The following is an 18276-nucleotide window of genomic DNA, read 5'->3' as shown; positions in this document are numbered from 1 at the left end:
TCCAAAGAAAACAGGGGACTGGAGACAGATTTTGGATCTCAGTGTCTTGAACAAATCAGTCAAGAAAACAAGATTTCGGATGGTCACGCTGCAATCCATTCTTCCCCTTTTGGGCAAAGGAAACTGGATGTGCTCTATAGACCTTCGGGATGCGTACTATCACATAAAAATGAACAGACGCTCCAGAAGATTCCTCCGCTTCAGGCTGGGAACCAGTCATTTTCAGTTCAGGGCCCTGCCCTTTGGTCTCACCACTGCCCCGGTGTTTACCAAATGCATGGCAGTGGTAGCTTCTCACCTGAGACAAGGATTCCAGGTGTTTCCATATTTGGACGACTGGCTTCTCACAGCTCCCACCAAGCATCTCCTTCTGATGGCCAGAGATTATACTTTTCGCTTGTCAAAAACTGGGTATTTCAATAAATTGCGAAAAGTCTGTTTTGTCGCTTGTCGTACTATTACCTACATAGGCAAATTTAGATACTATAAACATGTCTGCAACGCTAACGAACCAAAGGATATCAGACATTCACAAATTGGTGTCTCTTCTTCTCAACAACAACAGAGCCAAAGCCAGGTTAGTTCTAAAGGTGTTGGGAATCATGGCAGTGGCCATACCTCTCCTCCCATTGGCCAGATACCACATGCGGATCCTTCAGTGGATGCTTTTTTCTCAATGGTCATACCAGGAACTTCCAATGTCTCACACCATTATGATCACGCAAGCGTGCAAAAAGCATCTCATGTGGTGGATGTCTTCCCCCCAGCTCCTGTCGGGAAGACCATTTGTTCCACCTCCTCCGGTTGCTACTCTGACAACGGATGCCTCCCTGATCGGGTGGGGGGGGCATTATCAGGGCAGGACAGTCCAGGGCACATGGCAACCAAACGAATGCCACTTGCACATAAATGTTCTGGAGATGAGAGCAGTGCTTTTAGCGTTGCAAGCCCTTCAAGACTCTCTTCCTTGGGAACGATTGCAATCCAGACAGACAATATGTCTGTAGTGTGGTACATCAACAAACAAGGCGGAACCAGATCATACCCCCTGTGTCGAGAAGCACTCAGACTGTGGCAATGGGCGTTCTTCTCAGCGTTTTCTGATAGCAACGCACATCCCGGAAGTCCAATCACATTGCGGACAAGTTGAGCAGAGCTATACTCATGCCTCACGAGTGGTCTCTGAAAGACTCTGTAGTGAGAGAGATATTTCTCAAGTGGGGTCAGCCTTGCTGCGATCTTTTTGCTACTCCCCAAAACAGCAAGTGCAGAGAATACTTCACTCTATTCCCTTTACCAGGCCAACCCAGCAGGGACGCTCTAGTCCAAGTTTGGCCCCGGGGACTTCTGTATGCATTTCCTCCTTTCCCTCTGATCTCTCAAGTAATACAGAAAGCTATCGCTCAGAAGGCCTCATTGATCCTCATTGCTCCTTACTGGCCTCGACAAGTGTGGTTCCCCTTTCTACATCGTTTTCTCTTGGAGCGACCATGGAGTCTTGACCTAGTTCCAGATCTGTTGATCCACCAATCGGGTCAGTTTCATCACTCCCTCCCCTCTCTGAACCTCACTGCTTGGTTCCTCCAGTTCCAACCGTAGCCAGGCTTCCTCAATTATCTCACTCGGTTAGAGATATATTGATAGCTTCCCATAAATCTTCCACTCGAAAGATTTATTTGAGTAAGTGGAAACGTTTCTCATACTGGGCACAAGGAAAGGACATAGATCCTTTCACCGCTTCCATCCAACTAGTCCTTGATTTTCTAGCTGAACTCTTCCATGCAGGTTCATCTCCATCTACTCTTAAGGTTCAATTGGCAGCTATTTCTAATTTTCATGTGGGCATTTCTGAATCTGCCCTTATGTCCCACAAACTTTGCAAAGCCTTTTTGAAAGGAATTTTTCTTCTCAGACCTCCTATAAGAAATCCTCCTTCTCCTTGGGACATAAATTTAGTTCTTGCTTCTTTGATTCTTTCCCCTTTCGAACCTGCAGCTTCATGTTCCTTGAAATTATTATCATGGAAAACTCTCTTTCTGGTGGCTATCACATCAGCTAGAAGAATTTCAGAACTTCAAGCACTCAGTTGTCGTTCTCCTTATCTCTTGTTCCATAAGGACAGAGTTTCCTTACGAACTAACCCGTCCTTTTTGCCTAAGGTGGTTTCAGCATCAAATCTAAACCAATGCATTGACCTCCCTGTCTTTTTCCCCAGAGTATTCAAATAGGTCTGAACAAAAATTACACTGCCTGGATGTTCATCGTCAATTAAGGTACTACTTGGACAGGACGAAACAATTCAGAAAATCTGATCAGCTGTTTGTCTCCTATGCGGAAAGCAGAAAGGGACTTCCAGTTTCAAAGGTATCATTATCCAGATGGCTAACATCTCTGATTACCCTTGTTTATGAGATTAGACACCAAAAACTGCCTAATAAACCTAAAGCCCATTCCACCAGAGCTTTGGCTACTTCTCTAGCCTTCCAAGACAGACTGCCTATTGACACCATTTGTGCAGCGGCTACTTGGGCTACTCCTCACACTTTTATTTCCCATTACAAGTTGGATTTAGCTTCTAGGCATAGAGCTAATTTTGGTTCCACTGTTCTCAGGAGTCTGTTCCGTTAGGCCACCGGGACAAGGTGCTAGGACGCGGTCCCATCCAGCAAGAATGAAGGCGAGATAGACAACTTAACATATAGAAGTTATGTTCTTACCATAACGCTCCATGTTAGTTGTCGCCTTCTCGCCTTCTTATGCCCACCCTCCTTCCCCTGGCCTGGACAGACCTAGAGGAGTTGTGATCGTGGCCTCTCTTTCTACCACCTCTTTCTTACTCATATGCTATTATGCATATTTCTTGTTTCAGGATGTAGGTCACCCCTTTTCTTCCTGCTGTTAGAGGTGGATTCTGTTTACAGTTATACTGTTATTGATATAAGCTGGGTTAGCTTACAAACGAGATCTGAGGTAACTCTCGCCTAGCATTGTGGGATATAAGGGGAGCCTCGAGCCGGTGGAACCAACTCTCGAGCTTTTAGAGTGGCAGAGTCGGAGCCGAGGTCGGCTCCGAACCCATCCAGCAAGAAGAAGGCGAGAAGAAGACAACTAACATGGAACGTTATGGTAAGAACATAACTTCTATTTTTGTACCTACCATAAATGTAGATGTTAGAGTGCTAATACAGCTGCAGTAATCACAGATGGGTTTTCAGCCGTCAGGCGGTCCCTCGGTCGGCCGAATCCCAAAGTCTTGGTCCGGCGTCGGTTGTCGTCGCTTACTCTTCTGACGTCAGTAAGGCCAGAGTATATAAAAGACACAGCCGACGCCATGTTCTTCAGTCTTTCTTGCCCCAGATGTCAGGTGCCCCCAAAAGGAAGGCAATACATAAATAAGGCTCATCTCAGCATCCGAATCTTCAAAAGGGGAGTACGAGTGTTCCTCTTCATCAGAATGTTCTGAAAGAATGGAATCCTGGTCAGAAGAGGGAGAAGCTTCCTCCACTCGGGGTCTGTCTGGAGGGGGATGGGAAAGTACAGTTTTGTACCTACCATAAATGTAGATGTCCGAACTGGATAGCATCTGCAGTCATAACAACTGGGTTGTCCTGTCAGGCAGCCCTTCAGTCGGCCGGATTCCAAAGTCCGGGTCCGGCTTCGGCTGATGTCGCACTTCACCCGGCGTCATCTCTGTTGGTCTTCGGGTATAAAAGCATCAGCCGACGCCATTTTCCTCAGTGTTTCTTGCCCCAGATGCCAGTAGCCCTCTTGAAGGCTAAAATTTAGATAGATGCCAATGTTTCCAAAAAGATAGAGGTAAACACAAAAATAAGCATGTATGCACATATATACAAACAAATACACCATAAAAGACCCCCCCCACCAGCTAGCTATTAGGAGGGTAAACACCCTTGGAGTACCACAGAGGGGAAGGGAGGGAGGGTAATCCTGACTGCAGATGCTATCCAGTTCGGACATCTACATTTATGGTAGGTAGATAACTGTACTGTGTCCTTCATGGATGCATCTGCAGTCATAACAACTGGGTAGAATACCATAGCCAACAAGGGGAGGAGGATAAAACTAGATTATGGTGTGTTTAGGATCCCTTGCAGTACAGCAGTGGCAAACCCTGCTCGGGATCTGGAATAGAGGCAAATTATAATGCTTGGCAAATGTATGCACGGAGGTCCAAGTAGCCGCCTCAATAATGTCTTTGGTTGCCACTCCTCGTAAGAAGGCTGTGGTAGTGGCTGTTACCCTTGTAGAATGAGGTCTTATGTTCTGTGGAATTGGTTTTCCATGGAAGGATTAACAGAATCGTATGAAATTTCCTATCCATTTGGAGATTGTCTGTTTGGAAATAGCTTTTCCTTCCCTTCCTGTTGCATAGGCTACAAAAAGTTGGTCAGTCTTTCTGCTACTTTTTGTTCTGTCCAAGTAGTAGCGTAGCTGTCTATGTACATCCAAGGTATGCAATATTCTTTCCCCTCTGTTTTGTGGGTTGGGAAAGAAGGTAGGTAGGTGGATTGCCTGGTTTAAAGACACTCTGGATACCACCTTAGGCATAAATGTAGGATTAGTCCTCATGGACACTATCTTGGTGGAAGATTAGGAAGGGTTGCACTGCCATTAAGGCCTGTAGTTCTGAAACCCTCCTTGCTGAAGTAATTGCCAGTAGGAAAGCAGTTTTCCATGACAGGTGTTGTAGGTCTGCTGTTGCTGCTGGTTCAAAGGGTGAGTGTCAATTTTTCTAGCACAAAGTTTAAGTCCCAAGCTGGTAATGGTGGTTTCCTTGGAGGTTTTACATTCTTGATTCCTCTGAGGAACTGCATGAGCAAAGGGTGAGAAAAAACAGGTGGATCAAAGCTGTATTCTGCTGAAATAGCTGATGCATGTATCTTGATGGAGGAGTAGGACAGGCCTGAATGAAGAAGTTCGGCTAGGTACTCCAGAATGTTAGGCATATCTATGTTTGACACATCTTTTCCTCTTTCAGTACTCCAAATGACAAACCTTTTCCATTTTCCAGCATAGTTTCTTCTTGTTGAAGGTCTGCGTGCTTCAAGAATAATGTCTAACTCTTTGGGAAAGTTCTGGATTAGCTGCTGCTAGGTGATGTTCCATGCAGTCAGTTGCAACGTTTTTAGGTTTGGATGTATGATGCTGTAGTTGTTCTGAGTTAACATCAAAGGCATCAGGGGTATTGGCCACATATTGTTCCAAGACATGCTCCTCAGCAGTGGGTACCAGTGTTGTCTTGGCCAGTTTGGAGCTATCAGGATTATCCTTGGACGTTCTTCCTTGATTTTTAGTAATACCTTGTGTATCAAGGGAAGAGATGGGAATGCATATGCTGTTAGGCCTTTCCAGCTGAAGGAGAGCGAATCCACTTTCCATGCTAGTGGGTGGAATGTCCTTGTGCAGAATTTTTTGAGCTGGTGATTGATAGGTGATGCAAATAGATCTGAGGCATCCCCCATTTCTTTGAGATGGTCTTGAAGATGTCCGGGTGCAGCTTCCATTCGTGGGCATCCAATATGGTTCTGCTTAATATGTCTGCTAGAGTATTCTCTTTTCCCGGTACAAATATTGCCTGTAACTGGATGTTGTAGCTGAGTGCCAGGGTCCACAGCTCCAAAGTCATTCTGCATAGGGGGTATGAATGAGTGCCTCCCTGTTTGTTGATGTACCACATGACTGTGGTGTTGTCTGTCCTTATCATCAACTGGCCCTCTGAGAAATGGTCTGAACTTTTGGATTGCCAGTTTTACTGCCAGCATTTCTTTTAGGTTGATGTGCAGGTGAAGTTGATCCTGTGTCCACAATCCTTGCACGCATTTGTCCAGCATGTGGGCCCCCCATCCTAGGTCTGAAGCGTCTGTTGTGATGGTCTGGCTTGCTTGACATCTGCGAAAGGGTAGCCCTGGGTTTGACTGGCATGCCTGAGCCCACCATAGGAACTCCTGTTTTAAGCATGGAATTAGTGGGATTTCTGTTTCTAGGCTGTGTCTGTGTTGGGACCATAAATTCTTTAGGTACCACTGTAGTTTTCTCATATGTAGTCTGGCAAGTGGGACCAAGATTATGCATGATGCCATGAAGCCCAAGGCCTGCAGTACTTTTCTTGCTGTTAACTTGTTCAGTTTTGTTAGTGTCAAGAAGTAAAGAGGGAGTTTTTTGTTTTTCTGTAGTTAGGAATGCCATCTGTTTTACTGTGTCCAATTCCGCGCCCAAGAATGTCCTCGTTTGGGATGGTATCAGCCTTGACTTTTGTAGATTGACTGTGTATCCCAGTGCTTGCAGCAAGTAAATGACCCTTTGTAAATCTGTTGTCAGCTTGCTTTTGTTGTCCCTTGTAGCAGGCAGTCGTCTAGGTATGGGTAAATTTGAATTCCTGTAGTCTGCAATGGCGATTACTGATGCCAGGCATTTTGTGAATACTCAGGGCGCAGTAGATAAGCCAAAGGGCAATGCTGAGAATTGATAGTGCTCTGATCCTGCAAGAAATCTGAGGTATCTTCTGCAGATTGGTCGAATGGGGACGTGCAGGTATGCCTCCTTGAGATCTAGAGTTACCAGACAACACTCCTTGCCCAGCATGGGAAGAAGTTGCTGTAGGGTCAGCATTTTGAATTTTGGGACAATGATGTATGTATTTAAGGTGGGTTAAGTCACTGTGGTTGAGTTGATGTAGTGGCAGAGGTTGTGTCTGTGCCTCTGTTGTTACCTTGCCACTGTCGTCCTCTGTAGGCACCTCCCCTGGATTGGTTTCTGCCTCTGGAACGTCTATTCCTGCCCCTTTGAGATCTTGTGGAGTCAGGAAAGGACCAATTTTTGGCAGGCCAGTTCCTGCTAAACCTTGGGGGTTGAACCTGCAAGAAATCTTTAACCGTTTGAACAGATTTTGCCTTTTCTTCCATTTTCTTCATAACCTGCTGGGCAGGTGTACCAAACAAACTTGTCTTATCCATAGGAGCATCTAGCAACTTAGCTTTAACATGATCCGGTAAAGCTTGCTCCTTTAGCCATGCATGCCTTCTTATCACTGTGCCAGTCATGGCTGATCTAAATGAAGCCTCCAGTGCATCATAGCCACATTTTAAGGAATGGTTACTAACCTGTTGTATGTTATTTACCATTTCTAATACATATTTCTTATCAAGAGAGTCATCAGTGGTTAGCTTTTTAGTTAACTATCAAGCATAAACTCTTGGTATTGTATCATGTGAAACTGACAATTTAAAGCTCTAGCTGAGAGAGTAGCTGAAGTGTAGACCTTTTTGCCCCATCTGTCTAATGACCTTGCTTCCCTTTCTGAAAGAATAGGGTTTTTAGCTATGGTCGCGGCTACTGCCTTGGGACCCTGGGATATAGTTTCGGGGTCTGCAAGTGGGGCCTTGTAAAGGTGGTGATGAGTGTCTGGCACCCTGTAAAATCTGTCTGGTTTAGCAGGGGCTGGAGGTAAAGAATCTGGTGCGGAGCAGACATCATTGAAAGCATCATCCACCACAGAGAGAACAGGAGGTATAGCTAAGGGCCTGTGCTGTGGAAGGTGCAGAAAGGTCCTAAGTCTTTTTCTGGAGTCTGAAAAATCCTGTTGCTGCCATTGGAACTGCTCTCGCATGGCATGTAAGGTTTCCCCAAAGGAGAATTCTTCTGGTGGGGAAGCAGCTGGAATGGATTCTTCAGCATCAGAGTCTTCAAAATTGGAGAAAGGAGCCTCTGGCTGATCAGTTATGTCTGATTCATCGGCAGACTCAGAGGACACTGGCTCAGGGGGCTCTGCCCTAGGTCTCTTCTCTGGGGGCTGAGAGGCCCTGTCTGGGTGAGATTGAGATCCTCTAATTAATGAAATTAAATCTTCTGCCAGAGTAAGCATTTGAGAACTAGAGGGCGGCCTGGTTGTAGGGGGTTTAACAGGCACTGTTTTGGTAGTCTTTGCTGCTTTAGCCCTGGCGAAGGCCTTAATGGACATGGCTGCTGGAGGCCTAGCAGCACCACATGCTGGGGTGGAGACATCCAAGGGAATGGTGTCTGATAAGTCAGTGGCAACCACCGTAGTGGATAAAATTTCTGAGGCAGTTTCAAGAGTGGTAGCAGGGGCCTCAGTTGTAGAGATAGATTCAGCTGTACTTTGATCAGTTTTCTCGGTTTCGGCCGAAACAGAGACACTCGCGGTTTTCTTAACCATGGTTTCGGCCGAAACCGCGGACCGCGAGTGTCGGTCTTTATCTTTGCGTTTTTTGGCAGATTGGGTAGTCGGAGGATCCGACGGCATAATGTACGCAAAATCAGAACCGAAACTGTTCAGCAAACTCCGACCGACGCCTAAGCGTTCGTCGGTTGAACGAAGCACAGGCCGAACAGGCTGCTACGTCGTGGGCTGGGCCTAAACAAGGCAGACAATAAGAGTGGAAATCTTTGAGGTATTTGTTTCCCACAGGTTAAACAATTAACTTTTTCTGACATCGGCTGAGGCAAGAAAGAGTCCCCAACGGGGTACTTAGCTTTAGAAGTCTTCGAAGTAGTATTCGGTAGAAGTAATCTCTGGATCCGACCGACCGGCACTTGCGAACAGCTTCTGCTTCGGGCGCCACGCGGCAAGAAAGACTGAGGAAAATGGCGTCGGCTGATGCTTTTATACCCGAAGACCAACAGAGATGACGTCGGGTGAAGTGCGACATCAGCCGAAGCCGGACCCGGACTTTGGAATCCGGCCGACTGAAGGGCTGCCTGACGACAGGACAACCCAGTTGTTATGACTGCAGATGCATCCATGAAGGACATCCCCTGATAAGAGTAATTAAATCCTCAGCCATTTTTAGCATCTGCTTTTTAGGCATGGGGCCTGGAGATGGGCCCTGTGCAACAGGCCTCTTGGGATGCATGGCTGATTTGGACTTAAAGGCCTTAATGGAGAAGGAAGATGAAGGTCTAAAAACACCATGGGTGGAAGTGGACCTATCCACATTAGGAGGCTCAACACTCAGAGTGGCTTCGGTGGTTGTAGTCTGGGTATGGGCCGAGGAACCTGCGGTCTCTGTTACAAAGGACACCGCCAATGAAGTGTCGTCGGTAGTCAAGAGCTGCGTAGGCACCTTGCTGAGAACCGGACAACATGTAGCCGGTTTTGGCATGGTGTCGGTCTTTGTCCTTGCGTTTTTTGGACAAAACGGTAGTCGGAGTATCCGACATTTTATAATCAAAGGTTTTACCAAAAAAGTGCTGGACGAACTATGCCTGACGCTTAAGTGCGTTTATTCAAAGTAGCGCAAAAGCGACAGGCCGAGACGTCGTGGTCTGGGCCTAAACAAGGTATGCAGAGGGAATGGAAATCCTTATGCGGTATTTGCTTCCCACAAGAAAGACAATTGTTAACTTTGTCTGACATCGGTCAGAGGCAAGAAAAGTTTCCCCAACGGGGTACTTAGCTTTAAAGACGACTTCGGTTTCCAATTCGTAATTTCAGGAGCTGGCCGACCGGCACTTTCAAACTGCTTCTGCTTCGGGCACCGCGCGGCAAAAAAGACTGAAGAATATGGCATCGGCTGTGTCTTATATACCCCTGTCGCACTGACGCCAGGAAAGAAAGCGACGACAACCGACGCCGGACCTAGACTTTGGAATTCGGCCGACCGAGGACCCGCCTGACGGCAGAAAACCCATCTGTGATTACTGCAGCTGTATGCACGATGAACACACAGACCGACACACAGACCGACACACAGACCGACACACAGACCGACACACAGACCGACACACAGACCGACACACAGACCGACACACAGACCGACACACAGACCGACACACAGACCGACACACAGACCGACACACAGACACACAGACCGACACACAGACCGACACACAGAGGTACACACACACACACACAGGGACCGGCACACACACACACACACACAGGGACCGGCACACACACACACACACACAGGGACCGGCACACACACACACACACACACACACACACACACACACAAAGGGGACCGACACACACACACACACAAAGGGGACTGACACACACACACACAAAGGGGACACACACACACACACAAAGGGGACACACACACACACACACAGGGGACCGACACACACACACACAAAGGGGACCGACACACACACACACACACACACAGGGGACCGACACACACACACACACACACACACACACAAGGGGACACACACACACACACACACACACACAAAGGGGACCGACACACACACACACACACACACAAAGGGGACCGACACACACACACACACACACAAAGGGGACCGACACACACACACACACACACAAAGGGGACCGACACACACACACACAAAGGGGACCGACACACACACACACACACAAAGGGGACCGACACACACACACACACACACACACACACACACACACACACACACACACACACACACACACACACACACACAGGGACCGGCACACACACACACAGGGACCGACACACACACACACACACACACACACACACAGGGACCGGCACACACACACACACACACACACACACAAAGGGGACCGACACACACACACACACACACACACACACACACACACACACAAAGGGGACCGACACACACACACACACACACACACACACACACACACACACACACACACACACACAGACCGGCGCACACACACACACACACAGGGACCGGCACACACACACACACACAAAGGGGACCGACACACACACACACACACAAAGGGGACCGACACACACACACACACACAAAGGGGACCGACACACACACACACACACACACACACACACAAAGGGGACCGACACACACACACACACACAAAGGGGACCGACACACACACACACACACACACACACACACACACACACACACACACAAAGGGGACCGACACACACACACACACACAAAGGGGACCGACACACACACACACACACAAAGGGGACCGACACACACACACACACACACACACACAAAGGGGACCGACACACACACACACAAAGGGGACCGACACACACACACACAAAGGGGACCGACACACACACACACAAAGGGGACCGACACACACACACAAAGGGGACCGACACACACACACAAAGGGGACCGACACACACACACAAAGGGGACCGACACACACACACAAAGGGGACCGACACACACACACAAAGGGGACCGACACACACACACAAAGGGGACCGACACACACACAAAGGGGACCGACACACACACAAAGGGGACCGACACACACACACAAAGGGGACCATTGTATCGACGGAAATTGCTAGTCCTGTGTAAATAAAATCGTAACTGTATGGCCATCCAGCAAGGTGTTTGTATTCCATTTTAGCAAAATTAAGAAAGGTTAAAATTGATGACTTGACTGATATTAACTGGTGATGCCACCTTGGGAAGAAAGGATGGATTGGTCCAAAGGGAAACCCAATCTTTGTGGAAAATCATACAAGGAACCAGGCTTGCAGTTCTGAAACCCTTTTAGCAGAGATGAGCCACCCAAAATGCTGTTTTCCAAGATAAGAATTTTAGATCTGTGGTTGCAGTGGGTTCAAAAGGCGGAGCAACCAGAATTTGAAGAACCATAGTAAGGTCCCATGGGGAAAGTACAGTTTTGTACCTACCATAAATGTAGAGGTTAGAGTGTTCACACTGCTGCAGTCATCACACTTGGGTTATCCTGCCATCAGGTGGTCCCGCAGTCGGCTGGAGTTCCAAAGTCTTAGACCAGCGTCGGTTGCTGTCACTTCTTCCCCAACTTCAGAGCGCTAGGGGTATACAAGAGGCATCCGGACACCATTTTCTTCAGTTTCTTGCCCCACGTCAGGTTCCCCCAAGTAGGTAGGCAATACATATTACTAATAAAACAAAAAGGAATACCTTCAGTTACAAGCAAACACACCACAAAGGCTGTACAGGATAAAGAGGTATAGAAAAATTCAGCTAGGTCAGAGGGGATGGAGGGAGGGTAACCTGGACTGCAGCAGTGTGAACACTAACATCTACATTTATGGTAGGTACAAAACTGTACTATGTTCATCGTGTTACACTGCTGCAGTCATCACACTTGGGTTGAATCCCAAAGCTAAGGATGGGTGGTGGAACTAAACAGGGTTTGGAAAAGCTAGCAGGCCCTGCAGAACTGCAATGGCAAAGCCAGCTCTGGTTTTAGAGTACAGAGGTACGTGATAGTGCTTGGTGAAGGTGTGCACTGAACTCCAAGTTGCAGCCTCCAAAATATCCTTTGTTGGTAGCCCTCTGAGGAAGGCTGTTGATGTTGCTGTAGCCCTGGTGGAATGGGGCCTAATGTTACCAGGTACAGGTTTCCCCATGGTGTGTAGCAGAAACGGATACAATGTCCTACCCATTTTGAAATGGTAGGTTTTGAGATGGCCTTTTCTTGCGATCCTGCAGCATAGGATACAAAGAGCTGGTCAGATTTCCTGAAAGCCTTAGTTTTATCCAAGTAATAACGTAATTGCCTGTGAAATGTCCAAAGAGTGTAGGAGCCTTTCCCCTTTGTTTTGGGGGTTTGGATAAAAGGTGGGCAAATGAATGGTTTGGTTTAGGGCCACAATGGATACCACCTTTGGCATAAAGCGTAAAGCGACTGTCTTGATGAAAAATGATGAAAGGCTCAACTGCCATTACGGCCTGTAACTCACGACTCATGCTGAAGTTATTGCTAGCAGCAGGGTAGTTCTCCATGACAAACTGTAAATCAGCTGTAGAAGCTGGTTCAAAGAGCTGTAGTGTAAATTTTTCCAAAACAAAGTTGAGATCCCAAGTTGGTGTTGGTGCTCTTTGGGGCGGTCTTATGTTCTTAGCCCCTCTGAGGTACTGTCTTAGTAATGGACGTGAAAATATAGGAGGATCCGTGCTGTATTGAGCTGAAATAGCTGAGGCGTGGATATTAATAGATCCAAAGGAAAGTCCTTTGTGCGACATCTCAGTTAAATATTGTAGAATCTGAGGAATACTTGGGACAAGGGGATGCTGGCCTTTAGCCTGGTTCCAGGTGCAGAATCTTTTCCATTGGTCTGAATAGGCTTTCCTGGTGCTGGGCCTCCTAGCCTCCAGAATGACATCCATAACAGCTTTAGAGAGAAGTGTTGACTGGTTGTTTATGTAATTTGCCATGCAGCCAGATTTAAAGTCTTGAACTGGCTGTGTAGAATCCAATTGTTTTGCTGAGTGAGCAGGTGAGGAATTGGAGGTAAAATCCATGGTGGGCCTCGAGCCATGTTCCTTAGTACTGGATAAGTGTTGGCGTGGCCAGTCTGGAGCAATGAGTATCATTTGTGGCCTCTCTAATCTGGCTTTCAGCAGCACCTTTGCCAGAAGAGGCAGTGGAGGAAAGGCATACACTGTTAATGTTTTCCAACTGAATGAGAGGGCGTCCACTTTCCAAGCCAGTGTGTGGTATGTCCTTGTGCAAAAATTCCGTAGTTTGTAGTTTTGGGGGAGGCAAACAGACCTATGTCTGGGCTCCCACATTTTTGAGATATTATTACGAATACTTGTGATCTAGTTTCCACTCGTGAGGATCTATGATGTTTCTGCTTAGATTATCTGCCAATGTGTTTTTCTTTCCTAGCAGGAATTGTGCTTGTAGTTGAACTTGGTAGGTCGGTGCTGTGTTCCACAAGGTCATTGCTTGCCTGCATAGGGGGTAGGAATGTGTGCCCCCTTGCTTGTTTACGTACCACATCATTGTGGTGTTGCCCGTCTTTATTAGTAGTGGTCCTGGATGTAGGAGATCCTTGAAAGCAGTTAGGGCATTTTGTACAGCTAGCATCTTTTTGATCGATATGTAGATGCCTTTGATCTGCAGACCATTTGCCCTGAATACACTGTCTTGCCATGTGTGCTCCCCAGGCATAATCTGATGCAACAGTTGTAGTTTGCCTAGCTGTGGGTAAGGTAAAAGGCTGACCCTTGTTGAGGTGACATGGCTGAGCCCACCACAGAAACTCCTGTGGAAGGCAGGGAATGAGTGGTATTGTTTCCAAGCTGTGGCTGTGTTGAGTCCATTCGCTTTTCAGGTACCATTATAAATTTCCTCATATGCAGTTTTGCATATGGTATTAGTAGTATGCAAAATGCCATGAATCCCAAGGCCTGCAGAATTTTTCTTGCAGGGAGTTGGGTAGTAGAGTCAGTTGTCCATGCTTGTCTGGCGTGAGATAAGCCATCTGGGCAGTTGTATTTAAGCTGGCACCCAGGAATATTATGTCTTGTGAAGGCACTAGCTTTGACCTTCGTTTACTGTGTACCCTAGGTAACTCAATAGGTTTTTGACAAACGTCAGATGCTTTAAAAGAATGTCCTTGCTTTCTACTTGAATAAGGCAGTCGTCCAGGTATGGATACATTTGAATTCCTGTCTGCAGTATGCAATTACTGGTGCCAGGCATTGTGTGAAGACCCTGGACGCAGTAGATAAGCCAAAGGGCAGTGCAGAGAGTTGGTAATGGGTTGAACCTGCAATAAATCTGAGGTATCTTCTGCAATTTTGTCCAATAGGGACATGCAGGTATGCCTCCTTGAGGTCCAACATTACTAGCAAAGCCTTCTTGCCCAGCATGGGAAGAAGTTGCTGTAATGTTAGCATCTTGAATTTGGGTACTTCCTTGAGAAAATAATTAGGACCCATTTGTCTTTTGTGACGATGCACCAGTTGTCTGCAAAACGTGTTAGCTTTCCTCCCAAGGGAGCTGCCAAGAGGGATTTGCTTGGCAGTCTGAGGGAAGTCATTGTGTTTGTCTTCTTGTAGTTTGAGACCTGTCTTCTCCTCCTTTCTGGGTTGTGGCACCCCATTGTCGAGGCTTGTAAGAGCCTTGTGGCTGACCTCTTCCCCTTGGGAGTCTGTATTTGCCCCTCTGTGGTCTGGCAGAAGCTGGAAAGGACCAATTTTTGTTTGGCCACTTTCTGCTGAAACGAGGGGGTAGAACCTGTAAACAGTCTTTGACTGTCTGCATAGATTTTGCCTTATCCTCCATTTTCTTTAAAACCTCTTCTGTTTTTACACCAAAAACATCCTGCTGTAAAGGTGCATCCAATAATTTTGCTTTTACATGATCAGGTAGAGTTTGTTCTTTTAACAAAGCATGCCTACGTACGACAGACCCAGTTGCTGCTGCTCTACAAGCTTCCAATGAATCAAATCCACATTGCAAAGTAGGTTTTCCCACTTGTTCAGCTGCATGCAACAAATCTTGCATTTCCTTGTAATCAGGCTGCTCTGTGTGTGATCATTTTTTGTTTTAATTGACAAATATTGTTGATATTTCAGCATGTGAAACTGGCAATTTAAGGCCCTCATGAGTAGCTGAGGTATATATTTTCTTTCCCCATCTATCTAGTGCTCTAGAATCCCTTTGAGGGTACAGGATTTTTAGCAATGGAGGCCTTAACCCCTTTGGGACCCTGGGAAATGGTTTCTGGGTCAGCAACAGGGTTTTTATATAGGAATATGTGCGAGTCAGGGACACTCTAGTATCTGTCTGGTTTGGCTGGTGCAGGAGGTAGTGAATCTGGGTTAAGGCTAGATTCTGAATAAACATCATCCACAATGTCTAACACTGGTGGAATAGCAAGTGGTCTGTGCTGGGGTAATAAAAAAAACTCGGAGCCTTTTCTTAGAAGAGTAATCCTGGCCTTCCCAGTGGAAATGTTCCCTCATGGTATGTAAAGTTTCCCCAAAAGGAGTAGTCTTCTGGGGGAGATGCTGAAGGAATAGACTCAGCAGCATCAGAGTCTTCATAAGGGGGGAAAAAGAATATTCCTGTTCCTCAGAAGACTGAGGAAATTGAAACCTGGTCAGAGGAAGCGTAGTCCCTCCTCCTGTCTAGGCCTTTTATCAGGAGGGGGATGGGAACCCCTGATTAGGGTAATTAAGTCTTCAGCCATCTTAAGCATCTGTTTTGTAAGCATGGGGCCTGGTACTGGAGACTGCTGTACAGTCTTTACTTTTAAAGGAGTTTTCAGCTTTGTATAGGATTTAATAGTGATTGTAGTCTGTCTGAAGACACCTTCTGCAACTGAAGGCGTTTCAACTGCACCAGAATCTCCTTCAGCCCTGGAGTCGGAAGGGCCTAAAGATACAAGGTTGTGGAGACCTAGCAATCTCCTCTTGGGAATCAGATTCCGCCTGGGGTTCTGAATCAGCGGTAGTCAGGGGCTGCGTAGGCCCCTTACTGAAAACCGAACTGGCGACTGGCCTAGCAGATGCCAGTCTGGTTTGGGTCTCTGCTGCCTGCCCTTATCTTTGCGTTTTTTATGCATTCCGGCAGTCCGTTGCTCAGATGGCATGGAATAATTAAATTTCCTACCAAAATAACGTCGGGCGAAATCAAACAGACGTTTTATAGCCAGTTTGTTAAACCTAGCACAAAACCAACAACCTGTGACGTAGTAGTCTGGGCCTAGGCAAGGAATGCAATAAGAATGAAAGTCCTTAGGTGGTATTTGCTTCCCACAAGAAATGCAATTGTTAACTTTCTCACATCGGACTGAGGCAAGAAAAAGGTTCCCCAACGGGGTACTTAGCTTTATTGAAGACTTCGGTCTGAAATTCGAATTGAAAATCTCAGGAGTCTGCCGACCAGCACTTGCTAACTGCTTCGGGCACCGTGCAAGAAAGACTGAAGAAAATGGCGGATGCCTCATATACCCCTGGCGCTCGTCAGGGAAGAAGAGACAGCAACAGACGCCAGACCAAGACTTTGGAACTCTGGCAGACTGTGGGACCGCCTGACAGCAGGATAACCCAAGTGTGATGACTGCAGCAGTGTAACACTATGATCAGGATCCTTGACAGGAGGGTGCAACAGCAAAGTCCCTTTAATACAGGCTTTATACAGTCTGGAAGAGGCTAGTGAGGCAGAATTCTCACCCACATGAAAATGAAAAATGACAGCCAATTGAACCTTGACAGTAGAACCAACTCCCTGTTGAAAAAATATCAGCTTGGAAATAAAGAATGGCAGAAATAGGAGCCATTAAGGGGTCTAAACTCGTTTGAGGCCTAAAATGAAACAAATGTGTTTCCATTTACTGCTATAAAGCCTTATGAACTGCCACCAGAACAGACCAAACTGAAGGATAATCCAGGAGTCCTAGCGATCATGGGAGCAGCAGCCAAGCTGTGAGCTTCAAACTGTCCAGGTTCGGATGAGGAACCCCTGATGGGTGCGAAATCAGATCCTGAATGGGATCCAAGATCCAGGGCAGAGTCAGAAGGAGAGACCAAAGGAAGGGAAACCATACCTGGCAAGGCCAAAATAGGGCAATGAGTATCACTTGCTCCTCAGTTGACAAGCCTGCTGTAAAATCCTCGGAATAAGGAAGTACTGGAGGATAAGCATACGGAAGACCAAGCATGGATTAGAGCATCTCTGGGGGATTCCCCTGGCAAGGTGTTCAGAGCAAAAAAAAACATCACTGCACTTCGCATTGGAAAGAGATGCAAAGAGATCGCACTCTTCCACTTCCACTCCAGGAAGATCTGCTCCGCTACTCAAAATTAAGAGACCACTCATAAGGCATCAGAATAGTCTGACAACCTGTCCACTAGAATGTTGAACCGTCCCAGAATGTGCCTTGCTATGAGAAAATGACAGATGATGGCCCATTCCCACACTCTCATGGCCTCGTGAAAGGGGGTAAGATCTGTTCCCTCCCAGTTTGATATAATAGTCCACCGACATGTCTGAATTGCAATGGTTCCCAGAGGAAGAAAGGCATTAAGGGCCTGCAATGCTAAAAAAGGACTGCCCTCATCTCTAGAATGTTTATGTGCAAAATGGTCTCTACAGGGGACCACAGGCCTTAAACTGCCCTGCCCAAACAATGCTCCCCCCCCCCCCCAAGTTGTAAGGCATCCTTGGTCATGGTGGCTTGGACAGGTGCTGGAACAAAGGGTAGTCACTCCAAGCCATTCGGAAAACACATCCAGAGAAGGGACGAACAGACTTGAATGAGATTTATTGGATACAATGGAAGTTCCAAGAGATATTTTACAGCTAGCGTCCACTGTAGAATTCTTATATGTAACCAGAAACATGGAAGTGTTATCGTAGTCACCATTGAACCCAAGGCCCTCAACACGGATTCCACAGATGGATAATGATAATGGTAGATCAGAGACACATGCATCCTCAGGTTTTGTACTCTCCAAGGTCAGAAAAAGTTTGTACTGCAATGCATCTATCCTTGCCCCAATGTAATCCATCACATGGACAGG

The 18276-nt window shown here is 46.8% G+C and overlaps 1 protein-coding gene across 1 annotated transcript in view; it reads right to left on the bottom strand.

Annotated features, from left to right (window-relative positions):
- The window catches only part of FUBP1 (far upstream element binding protein 1), a 1223929-nt gene that overhangs the window by 1127439 nt on the left and 78214 nt on the right, over positions 1-18276 (bottom strand). Inside the window, exon 4 of the mRNA XM_044085874.1 lies at positions 16074-16087. Within this exon, the coding sequence (XP_043941809.1) occupies positions 16074-16087 (14 nt within the window). The remainder of the gene's footprint in view (positions 1-16073; positions 16088-18276) is intronic.

The sequence above is a fragment of the Protopterus annectens genome, chromosome 10.part0, assembly GCF_019279795.1.
Source record: "Protopterus annectens isolate FY-2018-M chromosome 10.part0, PAN1.0, whole genome shotgun sequence".
NCBI lineage: Eukaryota > Metazoa > Chordata > Ceratodontiformes > Protopteridae > Protopterus > Protopterus annectens.
This window is presented reverse-complemented; position numbering and strand designations above follow the sequence as displayed.